We start from the raw sequence: 16,075 nt of genomic DNA, 5'->3' as shown, positions 1-16,075 counted from the left end.
AAAATTCTTTAGATAAATTGTTTTGAGCTTTCACTCGATTAAATAATATAGTATTCTGAAAGAGCATAAACTGAAATATCAGTATCTATATTATCAAATACAACATTTTCTTCATCTATTGAACTACATTTTACTTTCTGTATTAACTGTCCAAAATTTGAAAAATATTCCACATAATCCAATCTTTTAGGTCTAGAATGAAAGAGCATGCACAAAATACAGTATATTATCCAAGTGCCATTCTTTGCCATTGTTTCCAAGACTGTGATAAAACTGTCACATCAAATCACTTCAAACTCTTGGCGAGTGCTGTTAGCAAGAAAGTACTCCACATAAAAGAAAAGATGTGAATACACAAGGTGTGTCCCAAATTAAATATGAATCAAACAATGTCACCTTTGCTTCTGAAACTTGATATATAATAAGACAATACTAAATCTTAAGATTTAAGTAATTCCCTAGTAATTTTCTTAATCAGATTTTAAAATCTATCTTTTCTTGTTAGGATATTTGACTTCTCTAAATACATAGGATAATTGTTTTGATTAAGCTTGCTGTATAAAATTGTTTGTGAATTAAACAGTACTGTGATTGTAATTTTTTCCTTTAAACTAACAATGCATATAAACTTTTCTATACAATGATTATGGTTATAAACAAAAACATACCTTTCTCAATAAGAAGGTACGTATAATAAAGTCCATGCATGTCTCAGTATGGATTAACAGCACTTGTAAATCTCCATACTGAATACTATCTTCGGGCCAATACTTAGCACACTTTCGCTGTGAAATAAAAATCATCAAGGTGTAAATACTTCCTGCTGAGTTATAGTAATAATAATTACCAAATAGTTACATTTTAATTTTTAAACTTTACAACATTAAGATTTTATTATAATATTTATGGCTGATAAACAAAAGAATAATATGTATTTTGTTATAAAATCACATTTAATCCTAGGTTTTAAGTTATTGGTAACTTTAGTTGCATTTTAATAACTTTATTCTTTCTTATGGCTAGTTTTTAAGATTGTATCCATATGTCTAACTTACAGTTACATAAATGATATTTCATGATTATTAAACACAAAAAAGCAAGCTATCAATATATTCTGCATTGAAGAACATTTATTAATATCCAGAGTAAATCATATTGACTGTGAATAATATGGTGGTTTATAGGTGACGTTTGGGTTAAATATTAATACAGAATGGCATACTTTTCCATTTTCTACTAAACCAGTCACCATGACGATTACAGAAGAATTTTCTTGCCATACCATCCTCCAGAAGTCTAAGAATGTATTTTCCTTTGGACCTAAAATTCATAAAATAAATTATTTTGCAGTTGTTTAATATAGTTTTTTACCTTTGATTAAATTTTCTTTTACTAAAACGTTAATTTTCCTATAATGGAAATATATTTTCTTACCTCTTCCTACAAGATTAGCTATTCTTGTTTAATGCTGTCATATATATGTAAATCTTTTCTAAGTGCATGACACAAGCCTTCTGCTCTCCCTATAATAATTGAAATATTCCAGTTTGTCTCTCATTAAATCATCATGCATCACTTCCTCATGTGACTCCCTCTATATTCTTCAAATAAACCATCACTTTGACGTTTGTCAGAAGACATAAGCAACAGAGTAAAATGGGGAGGAAGAGTGGCAAGCACCTATCATAAATATTTTTTCAGTATAGGAAAATTATAACTTTTAACACAGTACATATCCCCTCTAACAAGTTTAGCTACAATCTTGCATTTAGAAGGAAGAGGGACCAATGCAAGGGAATGACAGAAGTACTCTCTGAAAGTGTCCAAAGAACATGTCTGAAAATGGGATTCAGATCTGAATATCAGAAGAGGAGAACTACATCACTCTTTGCCTATATATGAAGAAAATTGCAAGATATCAGGGCAGAAAATGAGTGAAGCACATGTGAGTGGGAGAGCATGTGGTAGGAAGGTGATCCTAACCAAAGAAAGATATTGTAACTCAAACCACCAGTAAGAAAATGGATAAACAAAGATGTGCACCTGAGCATAGGGTGGCCACTGTAGTTGATAAATCAACTACACTCAAAAACTCCTTATAGCGTATTTACATCTAAGCAAGGGTATGATAAAAATCATACCATCTTCATTTCAAAACGAAGTATTAGGGATTTAACTACTGCTCTGATTACTAGGTATGACACAAAGACTATCTTGATCCCGGAACTTTATATTTGGTATCAAAAAGATGTCTATTGCATGCAATCATCTCCTCCAAACGTGAAACAGTCCAGAATCATTCAAATAGTAATAACATCTCTGTAACAAGAGAGAACAAGGAATAACCAAGGACAGAACCAGAAAAATCCCATGTACTACTGTTGTGACCCACAACACAGAAGAAGGAAATTGAGGGAGGATGATAGATAACCCAAAAACTGTGAGGACTTATGTTGATTGGTTCACTCTGAATTTAAAATCAGCCCATGGAATAATGACATCCATGGAAGGGTAAAATGAAAGATCCCAGTCAAAGAGGTTTCAATCCATTGTATATTGATTATTGCAAATAGAAAAATATAACATCATCTACACCTGCAGAAAACCATTGCCTTTTTGGCACTAAATGGTCATAGCAATCTCTGTGTGAAACTTATTACAGAGATTGCCTCCATGGTCAACCACCACAGCAGCTCTGTAGTTCAGAGGAATCCTTATCACCTGAGACAATGCAATAGGTTTTCATGAAAACATGTTTTGAAAAGCAGACCATACCAATTTATTCAATTAAGGCCTGGCATGGATAAGCAGCTATCCTCATTCTGCTTTACCACTGAAGTTCATGAGTGGTATGGTACAGAATGGGAAAATTTGTGAAGCAAAAATTGTGAGGTTATTCACATACAAGTAATCTTGTAAAACAACTGAGCTCAACAGTGAGCATTGAAAAGCCATGGAAAATAAAGTGCAAGTAAACATGGGCTGTACAATGTGGATTTAAAAAATACCTGGTTAGGTACTAAAATATCTTTCAGATAAAACCCTGACAGAAGAAACGATGATATGGCAGAAATAGTATGAGATTAACATGGTGGAAATGGTCCATATGCCAAATTGCAGAATGTCCACCACCAGATAATAAAGACAAGGATAAAAGAAAAGAATGAGGTGTCATATCTGATGGAAAGACACTAGAACAAAAGCTAGGAGGAAGAAGGTAGAGAAGAATAGGCCAATCGTGCCACAAGGTAGACCCAGTTGGTATAGGTAGAAGGTGAAAAATCAGAAAGTAGCAATGCAGGTTACAGAAGAATGAAGATCCCTAACTGGACACATAAGCCAATCCAGTTGTAGGTAAAAATGGGAAATGGAAAGAATAGATATAGAAAAAAGAGGAACAGCCTCTTCAAGATGCTGAGGTCGTTGGGAGAAAGAAATGATTCAGATAAAAGAGAATACAAGTAGGGAGATAAAGATTATGTGAAATGCCAATGGTAAATAAATCTGATATTTGACATCTCTCAGTAACAGAAGGAAATATGTTGTATGGGAAACATGGAAGTGGTTACAGAGGTAAAGTAAGGGAATGTTGAACTATATGAATGAAACTAGGATGCCAGGGAGGGTTTATTTCTTTTCAAATTCATGCAAAGCTATGCGAGGACTATCTGCACTAGCCACTCCTAATATAGCAGTCTAAGATTAGAGTGAAGGCAGCTAGTCATCACCACCCACCAACTCTTAGGTTACTCTTTTACCAATGAATAGTGGGATTGACCATCACATTATATGCTTCACATCTGAAAGGGCAAGCATCTTTGGTGTGATGGGGCTGGAATGTGTGTGTTTTCTTATAGCAAAGCCACATTGGGCTATCTGCTGAGTTCACTAAGGGGAATTGAACCCTCGATTTTACCATTGTAAGTCTGTAGACTTACTGCTGTACCAGCAGGAAGCCTGATGTCAGGAATGAGAGGAGACCAAAGGCCTTTAGTCAAAGAGCCAAATGAAAATTTTTACCACATAATCAGTGTGAGTCACATGATAGTAGACCAATTGTGGAATACTTTTCACCTGCATTGATTAACTTCTATGGAAGATAGACAGCTAGAACTAGCTAACAAGGATGTGACTCAACATGGGAAATCAGACTGTTTCATGAAGGTCCAGATGAAGTCCAGGTATGAGGAAGCACAAAGCAAAGATTTGAATGTAGGACATATGATTGAGGTTGATAAAGAAGAGAGAGAAAGGGAACTTGTCAAGGGAGAGGTGGAGGAACAGTTATTGTAACTTTAGAAATCAAGATTGATTTAGCCAAGTAAAAGTAATCAGATAGACTCAATGAGGAGTGGAGTGGACAATAGAAATCACCCAATGAAGGGTATATTTACTTATGTGATCAATTCAAGCTGAAGGCACTGAATATCTGAGCCAGTGGATGAAGTATAGGCCACCAAAGCAGAGACAAGTTGGTGTAGAGGACCATAGTAAAGGCATCCTCATAAGGAGAACCACACTGATGGTAAAGATCCCTGAAAAGGAGGGGATTTAATACCCACTCTGTTGGATATATCCATTTGGGGTGCAAAATATTCTGCACATTACATGCAATAATGGCAAATGCAATGTTCAGAAATATAAATCACTGGACTAGGTGAACCCTTGGTGGGTGGTATGTACCACTGCCATATAAATGTCTACAGGAACAATTCCCAAACAATGCCAGTAAAAAGAAGGAAATGACATAATGCCAATGTATGTGCAGAATTGTAAGAACAGTGATATAAATGTTTCTGAGGAAGGAATTCTCCAATGTGACCAACCAGCCTCCTGCCATCAAGCTTTCAGTCACAGAAAAGAGCTGCTGAGTGTGACTGGCCAATTCCTGTTTGGAATGAGCTTAAATAAGCGAGCTGTCTGTCTGCTTAATAATTATAAATTGCAGTCTCAGATATGCAAAAGCCTGGACAATTTTACAAAACATGCCGAGGCAAGACCTAGAGAAGGGCCCAAAACTGTGAAGCCATTCCAAGATGGACATACCAAATATAAGACAAGACTGTGGTGATATTAATATATGTAGGTAAATGCTAGACACATACAGTTAAGCTAACCACTTCCCAGGAGAAAATGCCCATCTCAGAATGAGAAAATACAGAATGGTACACTGAAATAGTGAAATGAAGCATATGAGGCAAGACAAATTGAAACCTGGTTGCTAATTCTTACTTTACATGGGGGAAATGAAAAGGTATGAATGAAAACTTCTTCAAGTATGAGGAACAGGTTCAATTGCCAACTATAAAAGGAATTCTCAAACTGCATCTGACAAATGCTGGTAAGTTACAGGATCTCAGGAAGGATGGAGAAAGGAGAAATAAGAGGTGGGGAAAGAAATGGGAATTGGAGGCAATAGTGGCTGTGACAGAAACAAACAGGCAACTAAATTTGTAATGGTGGAATGTTGGTGTGCCAATGGGCTTGAACCAACATAGTATCATGACTGATAAGATCCTAATAGAAATGAAATCATGCAATTCATACCAGATGAGATGTGAACTAAAGTTGACGATACCATAAGAAGCTGGTAAGTGTAAGAAGCAAGTATATTACACACATTATTCATGAGTTGCACCCCAAATAGGTAACAAGTTGCCTAAAAACTATTGATCTAGAATGGAATAGATAGCACAATATTATGAAAAGACAAACAGTTAAAAGTACTTAGTGAGTATGCAATGCTAATCCTCTCATGTAAATGTGAAGCCAATGGAATAATGTTCATGTAATAAAGAAGAGAGAGGTGAATAAAAGGTGACAGGGATGGAACATTACAAACCTGAAACATAAAATCCATTTAGAACAAATTACTCCTAGGAAACTCCTCAGGTTGGGAATGGAAATGATTTGCAAACTATGGAGGTGGGAAAATATAATTAAAGTCCTTGTCAACTAGTAAAGGTTCTGCAGTGTCAGTAGAAGCCTTTGCAAAGTCTGAGAAGAAAACTTGGACCATGTAACATTTGATCTCCCAACATCTAAAAGCAGATAGATTCATAATTGGATTGCCCATTTCTGAGGCTCAAGAAAAACACTAGTTTTTGGTGTATCCCCCAACCAAAGTGGTAAGGTTAACTTGGGAATGCATTGCAGAGAAAGGTTTCACCAAACTTGAGTGTAGAAATAAAATACCTTGAATTAATTGATAAATGTAGATATTAGAAACTGGTTGAATAATTCAAGTTGAAAAATAACCACTTTATAAGGAAAACAAAGTCAAACATGCAGCATTAAAGAAATAAAAGAGCACATCTGAGTTCTAAAATTACCAAACAAGAAGTGATGGTTAAGTAAGGGAATATAGAAAAAGTCATGTGAGCTCTTAATGGTGAAAAAGTGATGCATGATTATTTACATGATAAGTATGTTGGAACCTTTCAATTCTAATATGGGGGTGAAGCAGAAGGCTTTTGGCATGTGATCAGAAAACTTCTCATATAGAGTGCAGCACTGAATAAGAATAACTAATCTTGTAAGAAAGGTAAGTACCAGCTTGGAATTAATATTTAATATCTTTTTTTTTTTCTTTTTATAATGAACATTTTGGTAATATCTTTCAAAAGATAAATTAGCATGCTTGTTAGATCCTATTTGCTTGTTAATAAATCATTTTATTCACTATATGGAAATTTCAAATAGAGAAGGAAGAATTAACTATTAAACCTGTTATGAAATAAAAAAATAAATTCCTCACACTATTACCAAAAATAATTCAGACACACATACCAAACTGTTTAGTATCCTCCATTAAATTCTGTAAGACAAAGTTTAAAAATAATCTTATGATGTATACCCCAAAATACTTTTTATTGTGAGCCTCAAAGTTCCAAGATGTATATTTCATTCATGAAAAAGGAAAGCCGTTTGTTTTATTATTGTATTTTTAAATAGTTTCATATACTTACATTCTTCTAAATATTTTTAAACACAAAATGGATATATTTATTTTTTAGTTTAGTATATGCAATTTATTAATATATTTTTGTTTTATATTTTAAAGTCATTAAAATAAAAATACAGATGTGGATTATTTCCCTACCTTTAAAGCTTATTTATACCATTTGATACACATACACATACAAACAAATTATCTGAAATTTATTAGTATCAACACACCTAGTCAAATAGCAAATGTGCAGATCATTTCTTTACATGCAAATGAGTCTTTTCACAGTCTTACTGATATAAATTCAAGTTTTTTTCATATACACAGACAATAAATTTCAAAGCATATCTTTAAGTCATATATACATGGTTATGATAATACCTTGTGTTGCAATATACTCTTTCATTCTATTGTAACCCTGAAAATACACAAAAAAATTTTCAGTTAAAAAAAGATAGGCAAAAACAAGCAAATATTACTAACACTTTAATTCTTGTGTATTTTATAGTCTTTGATATTCATGTAATATGATATTTCAAGTGTATTACATTTTTTATAAAAGGTTACAAATACTATGTTACACAATAAGTAACATAAGTATGAAATTTCAAAATCACGAACAGAAATGCTACATTGTAAAGTTATGAAATAATGCAGTGAAGGTGTACAAAATAAAACAAGTAACACAAAACAGTGTATAAAAATTAGGAAGAATTATGAAGAGATGTGTACATATGCTGTGCATTAAAACAACAATCTTTAAGATGAGTATATTGGAAATGGTTAGCAACTGCTCATTGCAAAAAAAACAAACACAAACTCATGTGTACAGGATGATGTTTCAAAAGTCCTTCATCTTCAGAACTTGAAGAGGACAGATGGAAAAATTTCTATATGTGGCTCTCTACATGTTTTTTCTTTTAGGATAGGCAGTTGCCATCCATTCCTATATATGTGTTATGAATACTCTACCAGAAAAATCTATCACAGAACAATCTTCAAGTTTATATATCTGATTATTTTTCCAAAATTAAATTGTGACAAAAGTTATTCTTAATTTGATCTTAAAATAATAGTTTACTAAACTATAAATGTGAAAAATTAACAGAGAAACAAATTTAAAGAATATGCAATTTCCCATTGTTATTGAAAAGTACCTTAAATTAGACGCATCAGTTTAATTTTTTTATTCCAACATTGTCAAGTGTAGGTGTTACTTCTTGTAAAGTGTATCTTATAAAAACTAAACAAACTAAATCCAGCAATCAAGAGAGATTTCTTTCTAAGAATGTTTATAGAAATTGATACTCCATGAAAAGATAAAATATATCATACAAATGGTTTTTTTCATAAAAAAAAGCAAAAAAAAACGTTTTTAATGGGGAGTACATTTCAGCATTAAGTTTACATTGGATAGAATTTGCTATGCCAATTCTGCCAACAATGAGGATGGAGAGGTATCTAAATTCATGAAATGAGCAGAATAAATATCTGTGGACAATAAAATCTTTTCTGGTTTAAGTTATTCTCTCTCTGGGTTGACATAGGAATCCAAGTCCACAGAATAATCATAAACAGGCTCAGGAAAGATGACAGAGCATAAATGCTGTCAATTCTATAAATGTAAAATGTAAGCCCTATATCATGTGTAATTGCTGATATAAAAGAAAAAGGTAGTGACTGGTATGACAGCTATAGTGATGAGTGAGGCTTGCAAAATTATACAAACACAAGGTAGAATTTGTAGTTGATGCAAACATCATTAGAATTCTAACTGATCTCATGGTTTATCAGTCACCATTGTATAAGCTAACATTCCTTTCAACATCTACAGATGTGTCTCGTTACAAATGGTAATGAGTCTGTCATGAAATGAATGGAGGAGCTTTAATCCACCTCAGTGTTGGTACCATTACTAAATATAGTGAAAGCTATAACAGCAGTTACTCGTTCAAGTATTCATACTTTTAGGTTCAGCTTTCCTATAGATGTTGCCTGCTAGTATAAAGCCTGTGTAGCACGTGTAATGCAGCAATGTGAACGAAATATGCACAAACCTATGGGTCTACATGAGTATGTAATATATATTACAATGTTAACATTCTCACAGTTCACCTGTAAGAATAAGTAACAAGTTATAAGCCCTATAACTTATAGGAAAAATGATTCAATTACAGATGAATGAAGTGAACTATTAAGAAAGTCCAAAGGTTAAATTAGCAACCAAAACTGCTGGAACTTGCTTTAAACCAAATAAACTTGTTTAGATTGTTGTATCACCAAGAGCAAGACCCATTCTGGTTATGGTTTGTTATTAGAATAAACAAGCAGAAGAGATACAAAGTGGAATTATAATATTTATGGCATATGGAAGGTAGTGATGTATTACAGCAATAAACAAATACACAGTTCCAATACATTTAAGGCTTCTGATCAAAGGTTGTGCAGATAATAAACAAATAGAACATTAACAGAACTTTGGAGCATTACTGATGAATTTTGCTAATATATTTTTTGTAACATATGCTAGGAAAGAACAAATAATACCCACTATCATATAAATACTAGAAATGTGAATTGTATAAAGCATCCCCCCAGTAGCACAGTGGTATGTCTGCAGACTTATACTGCAGGAAATTGGTTTTCAATACCTGTGATAAGCAGAGCACAGATAACCCTTTATGTAGCTTTGTCCTTAATAACAAACAACAACAGTTATAAAGCAACTGGCATATGGAGATTTAATAGAAGTACTAAGGGTACAGCCAGTGCTGAGAGAGCTTGGATGATAAAGGGCATAATCTCTCAACTGTCATTTTGTTTGTTTGTTGAATTTCGTGCATAGTTACTTGAAAACTATCTGTGTTAGCTACCTTTAATTCAAAAGTGATGAACTAAGAGAATAGCATCTACTAAACATCACCCACCTTCGACTCTTAGGCTACTCTTTTACTAATGAAAAATGAGATTGATTGTCTCATTATAATATCATATTCCAATGATTGAAATTGAAAGAGTGAACTTGTTTGGTGACAAGATTTGAATCCATGAATCTAACTACAAAGCATTGCCAAGCCCTCTCAGTCTTCAAAGTTCTTTGTTATCATGAACAGTAATTATATGAAAGAATGATGGTACACCAAGGTTGTATATAGACTTCACCAGATATCACTTATCACCAATGGAAAATGTAACTAGATGCTGGAAGTAGAGATAAAACTGATTTTAGATTTTATGAATTTTGCATCATGCCATGTGGCCTCTATAATGTGCAGCTAATTTATAGCAATTGATGAAAATTTTATTACATGATTTACAGTATGAATGACATCTAATATATGCTGATGAAATTGTGGTTTTTGGTTTTACATTTCACACCACATTTGGAAATCTAATTGTGGTATTTTAGTGTTTGTATCAAGTTCACCTAATACAAACGCCACAGAGATTCTCAAATATATCATACATAGAGATGAAATGTCTAAAGATTCTGCTAAAATATGAGCCATTATAAACTAGCTCAAACCAATGCATAAGAAAGAAGTCTGAAGCTTTCTAGCCTTATGTCGTACTGTATACATTTAATGGACAATTTTTAAACCGTAGTAATACTGTTTTCAGCATTAAGTAAAATGGAATCTCGTTTTTAAATGAACTGAAACTATACAAGGTAGTTTCAGACACTACAATATATTGTGGATGATTCTCCAGTCTTAATTAATTTATCCTATGGAGATATTTCATTCATCTTAGTTATTAATTCCAGTGAGAGCAAAATTGAAATAGAACTATTATAGGGCCATCAACAATTCAACACCATCTGTGTCACTTGTAGGATGGCTTAGATCCTGGTAGAGAACACTGCAGAACAGTGATATATTGTTGCCATCACAGATAGGTACAGACAATGAGATGGGTGGCTATCCAGCAGCTTACTTTAATGGAGAAAGATAAATGATAGAAATAGGGGGAATAAGTGTACCAAAAGAACTATACCAGATATTGGAATGATGCTGATATTTTTAAGTGTCTTAATCTTAGAGCAATATGAATTGAAATAACTGTAGTGTAAATCAATCTGATAACCTCATGATATATGTTAAGTTTTATATTACATCCCTAGTGTGAAGTTTATCTTCAGCAAGATATAATGTTCCTACACTGAAAATTTATTTCAAATAGTTTCTTAACTTTTCCCACAGATATAGGTATTTTTGTTCAGTGCTCATGTCTATATGCAAAAATGTTTTTGCATGCCACAAGCACTGATATTCCCACCAAGCCCAAAAGCAACATGATTCACAGTGTCTTAGCAAGTAAATCATCACATGACAATCCTCCATATACAGGAGTGAAACACAGCCTTGTGACACATAGATCTGGCTCTAATCGATTCTGCCTAATCTTAAAGTAATATTGGGAAGTGTGAGAAGAAGGAAGCACCCATGAGAAATAAGTTTTCAATGTACAAAAAGTAAAACATCTGATACAGTATTTTATCTTATCTCACAGATATAGCTGGAGTCTGACATTGATCCAGTGGATGGACTGATGCACAGGTTATAGATGAGTAGTTTTTCAAATTTTCTGAAAAACGCCAATGAAGTGGGAACACCCTATTTGGAGAGATATATACACGTAAGGCTCTACTATTTCTGTACCACATATATTCTTTGCTATGAGTGATAAAATGTGCCATATATATTGGTATAAAACAGGAGGAGCATATCCAAAAAAAGAGAGAAAACTGGACAGGTTTGAACCCAGAACTCACAAATGAATTTAGGATCACCATTCACAAATAGGAAATTGAGGAAAATTAAACTGGATATGCCCCATGGTGTACAGTAGCTAAGGTGTCTCAGACCATACCTTGTAGGTCAACTCCAGTCCAAAACTAGACAACATTAAGTATACTTTTATCCCATAGTATTCATAGTAGAAGAAAGGAATACATCATCTTCATCTCAAGTTGAGTAGAATAAAAGAGACTATTTCTATACTGATCTACAAAATAAAGTACACGCATGGAAATCTACAATCATAACCAGTAATCTGAAAACCTAACATCCATATGCAACAGTTCATCAAATCCAAAACCAAGTGAATATTTTCCATGCAGTACAACGGTGACCTCTCTTGAGATGGTGTGCAAGAGAAACAAATTTATCTCATGCAACATAAACCTCCAGACAGAACTGCACAGAAGTTGTAGCACATACATTCACAACCTCAACCTCTGGAACCCATCACACAGAGGTGGAATGTCTGTTAAAAAGATGCACAACACAAGCCAATGGATGGGACGAAAAAGAAGCTGGAGCACAAAATCAACATTTGGGACCCACCTCAGAGCATTGGTTTGCTTTTGTAACATATATGCAACCTCATCCTCTGAATAGGACTGCACAGAAGCCAGAGTGCAACATCAACTCCCAGGAATCTTGGTAGGATTAGGAATCACAACCTAAACATGTGTGAGGATTTATGGTGGTTGTTAAAACTGTCATCTAAAACCACTCATTGGGAACTGACATCGAGGTGATGGTAGGATGAGAGATCCCAAAAGAAGAAATGAAATGTAAATTAATGGTCATACTCAAAAGCAACATCATCCTCCAGGACTGCACAGGAGCTTAACTGTAATGTCAACCTCTGTATCCCACCACACAGAAGTGAACCACTTCTGAAAAATATGCACAATCTCAACATAAAGATAGAATTTTACAGAAGCTGGACATAACAATTTCTGGGACTTAGTGTATGGAGATGGGTGTATAACTGGAGGATCATGACCATCTACACTGGCAAAACACCACATCATATTCCCTACTGAATGAAGCCGACAACATTTAGAAAGACGTCTATATGGTCTTCCATCCCAGTGGATTGGAACTGGAAAGTGCTAAACACTCTCACATTCCAGTGAAACAACATGGAAGAGATAGTTCAGAAGAATGCTGACACCAGAGGCAGTGCAATGGGTTACCATAAAAATTCCATTTTGAAAATTAGATTACTACTCATTCTAAGAAACAGCAAGGATGAGCAGCTATCCTCTTCTGCTTTACCCACAAAAGTACATGGGCTAATATAGTCTGTAACAGGCATATTTATGAAGCAAATACATTGTGAGGAAAATCTATGAACAATCTTGTGGAACACTCTATCTCAACAGTGTGTTTTATTGGTTATGGATATACATTGAGACTGCTGAGATCAACCATTCCCCTCCCCAAAGAAACCTTTAGTGGGATTTCCCATATAATGCTCACCAAGTTACCCTTGACAATGTCAGCATACTGGAACCCAGCCCTATTGAGGTGGGTCTTGAAGAGATGCTGGGAGTGGCCCATATAATATCAACTCCAGATGGGACTGAACATAGGTTGAAATGCATGAATCATCAGCAACAAGTCCTGTAGAATTACAGTTTACAGGATGATTAGATTCAATACCGTATAGTGTCAACTCCTAGTTACTAACTATACAACCTAAGTCACTAGGCAGGAGATGACAGTCACCAGTAAGTCTTATTATTGGCTGTAAAATGCAGAATTTGCTTAGCAGGTGCTAACCTAAAGGGACATCTCCCCTGGAAGGAAAACACTAAGTAAAAGAAAAAAACATTACATTATAGGCAAACTGGTAAAATAAACATAAAAATATTTTTAAAATTTTATTTACAAAGCATTAGAAATAGTATTTGGAAGTCACGATGTGAACTTCAGAAACTCAAAATGAAATTATATAGACAAAAACTGCACAAAAAAATATTAAAGGTACTAGTACATAAAATTAAAGAAATTATTGCATGAAAAACAGCACAATGTGAAACATGTCTACTTAATAAGAAGTAACAGGTAGAATGGAATAGACGGAGCCACATGTGTCAGGAGGCTATTTCACACTCCTATTTGACGAAGGTTGTCCTGTGACGATTTACATGTGAAAATATTGTGAACAATGTGGATTGTGTAGTAGGTTGAAATTTCAAAGTTTGTGGTGTGTGAAAAACATTTTGCATATAGATGGAAGCTCTGTAAGGGAGGTAACATATTGTATTGGGCACTATCACAAACCTATAACCAATGGAAGTGGTGGTGTTACATAGTAAGTAACTAGCAATTCATTTCCCGTTGTGATTGTCCCCTACTTGATTCTCATAGAATCACGTATGAAATATTGCATTGTGTATTACGAAAAATGCATGTTTTTATAAGAAATACAGCCTCTTGGATTCTGAGCATGATTCTTGGATTATTGATTGACTTCTTCAATGTTAAAGCATACCTATGTAGAAAAATCATCTGAATCATTAATGCCCAAAAATAACTTCCTCATTTTGATTACAGGGTTTTAAACTTTTTATTTCATTTTGGTTAAAAGAGTTCAATTTTCATTTTTTGTTATTATTTTATTTGAAAACTTTACCATTTAATGCTTAATTCTACTTGTAAAGATGTTTTATGTTTAGTAGTTTTTAATTTTGATATTGTTGCTATTTTATTTTACCACTTCAACCTATAAAGTTACAAGAGGTTTTGTTTTATACCTTGATTTATGTAATTCATATTTTCACATCATAGTTATCTGTAAACAAAGAATATTTTTGCCAGTTATTTTTTATATACACCATTAATCTGTAAATATTTCAATTTAAATGTTTCATTTGCGTTTGTTTTGTATGACTTAGAATTTACTTGATATCATACTTTTATATCATAAATGGATTTATTTTACAACTTTGATTTTATAGATGGCATGAGGACAAACTTAAGAAGAGAGAGAAGAGGACTGTATAATGCAAATACTAGTGGAGACCTACAAAATATTTGCAGTCAGATTAGTATCTTCATTGCAACAGTATATCTTTAAATACAAGATTTCTAGAATAATACAAAAGAATACTAATTACAGACATCAAAATCTATAAGACCACTTGTTTTAGGCCTAAATTAATTATGCCTGTATCAAGTACAATTTATATTTAATAAAAAGTAAAATTGTAATTTGTATATGCTTTTTAGTTTATGTTAGCTTATGGTTAAACTTTATAAATTTTAACATACTTAACAGTATCAAATAAATTAACTTATAATTTTATTCTAATGATAGACCTTTTGAAAAACTTTCATAAGTTTTTAATAGGTTGTTCTACAAAATGTCCACTAAAGTAGTTTATATCCATTGAAATGAAGTATTCCTGCATTTAAGGACAGGCAAAAATAAGTATTATATATATTTTATATCTGCATTCAAAAAAATATTAAATTTTAATTTGAAACACCATAAATACACTTGAGGTTATGTATTAAATTCAGCCTAAGGTGTTATTTTTATAGCTTAATAAAGCATTTCGTTATCATTTCAACTTCATACTAAGTTTTGTCTCTTTCATCTCATCTTTAACGAATTGCTACACTTGTCTTTCCAAGCATTTGATCCACGAATCTCCAGTTCCTGTGAAACTTGAATGACTATGCGTTAGGTTTATCCTTAAATTATCATGACTTTAATAACACTAATATATACACCCATTAAACCACAACCAGTCAGTTACTTACTATCTCTGTCCTTAACTAGACAAATATATGGAGATGTTTTAGGTAGATCTAACTAGATCTAGTTATGTAGCCACAAATGTTTATTTCTACATCAATGAACAGATTCAGTTATGGTTTCTTAGTATTTGAATGTTTATTTGTAAATATAAAGATGCCAGTTTTTAACTGGATAAAGTCAGTTATCTTTAAAAAATGAATAATTAATGTTAGATAAATGTTAAATATAAGAAAACCCAAGTATTAAACTAATTCTCGTGTTTACATTTCCTTAAACATAAGCATGTCAATCAATTTGATCAGCAAACAACTATGTTATTTACCTACTTAAGTTATGCAAATACAGAGTATTACATTGAATTTAAGTTTGTAACTGTTAGATAAGAACTGAATCTGTACTTCAATTAAATAAATAGGGCTAGACATGATCATTTATAATAATCAACAACTGTTTCTATCTGCACTGAGATGCTGTTATTATAGGATTGGTGTATTTAAACCTGCCAATTATTAAGTGATGCATAGAGAACTACAAATCAATACATCCTTAAATAATGCTAAG

At 33.1% G+C, this 16,075-nt stretch overlaps 1 protein-coding gene across 8 annotated transcripts in view; it reads right to left on the bottom strand.

The window, feature by feature from the left end:
- LOC143244846 (receptor-type tyrosine-protein phosphatase S-like) overlaps window positions 1–16,075 on the bottom strand; it is a 171,725-nt gene that overhangs the window by 38,468 nt on the left and 117,182 nt on the right. For all 8 annotated transcript variants that reach the window (XR_013025345.1, XR_013025346.1, XM_076490246.1 and 5 more), the window contains 3 exons: window positions 7,331–7,367; window positions 1,223–1,320; window positions 669–785 (listed from right to left, as the gene is read on the bottom strand). Coding sequence is in view for 6 of the 8 variants with exons in the window: in XM_076490246.1 (XP_076346361.1) it covers window positions 669–785; window positions 1,223–1,320; window positions 7,331–7,367 (252 nt within the window). In the remaining 2 variants the exon portion in view is untranslated. The remainder of the gene's footprint in view (window positions 1–668; window positions 786–1,222; window positions 1,321–7,330; window positions 7,368–16,075) is intronic.

Source organism: Tachypleus tridentatus, chromosome 2, assembly GCF_004210375.1.
Source record: "Tachypleus tridentatus isolate NWPU-2018 chromosome 2, ASM421037v1, whole genome shotgun sequence".
Taxonomy (NCBI): Eukaryota; Metazoa; Arthropoda; class Merostomata; order Xiphosura; family Limulidae; genus Tachypleus; species Tachypleus tridentatus.
The sequence above is the reverse complement of the archived record's forward strand: the minus strand, read 5'-3'. Positions and strand labels throughout refer to the sequence as shown.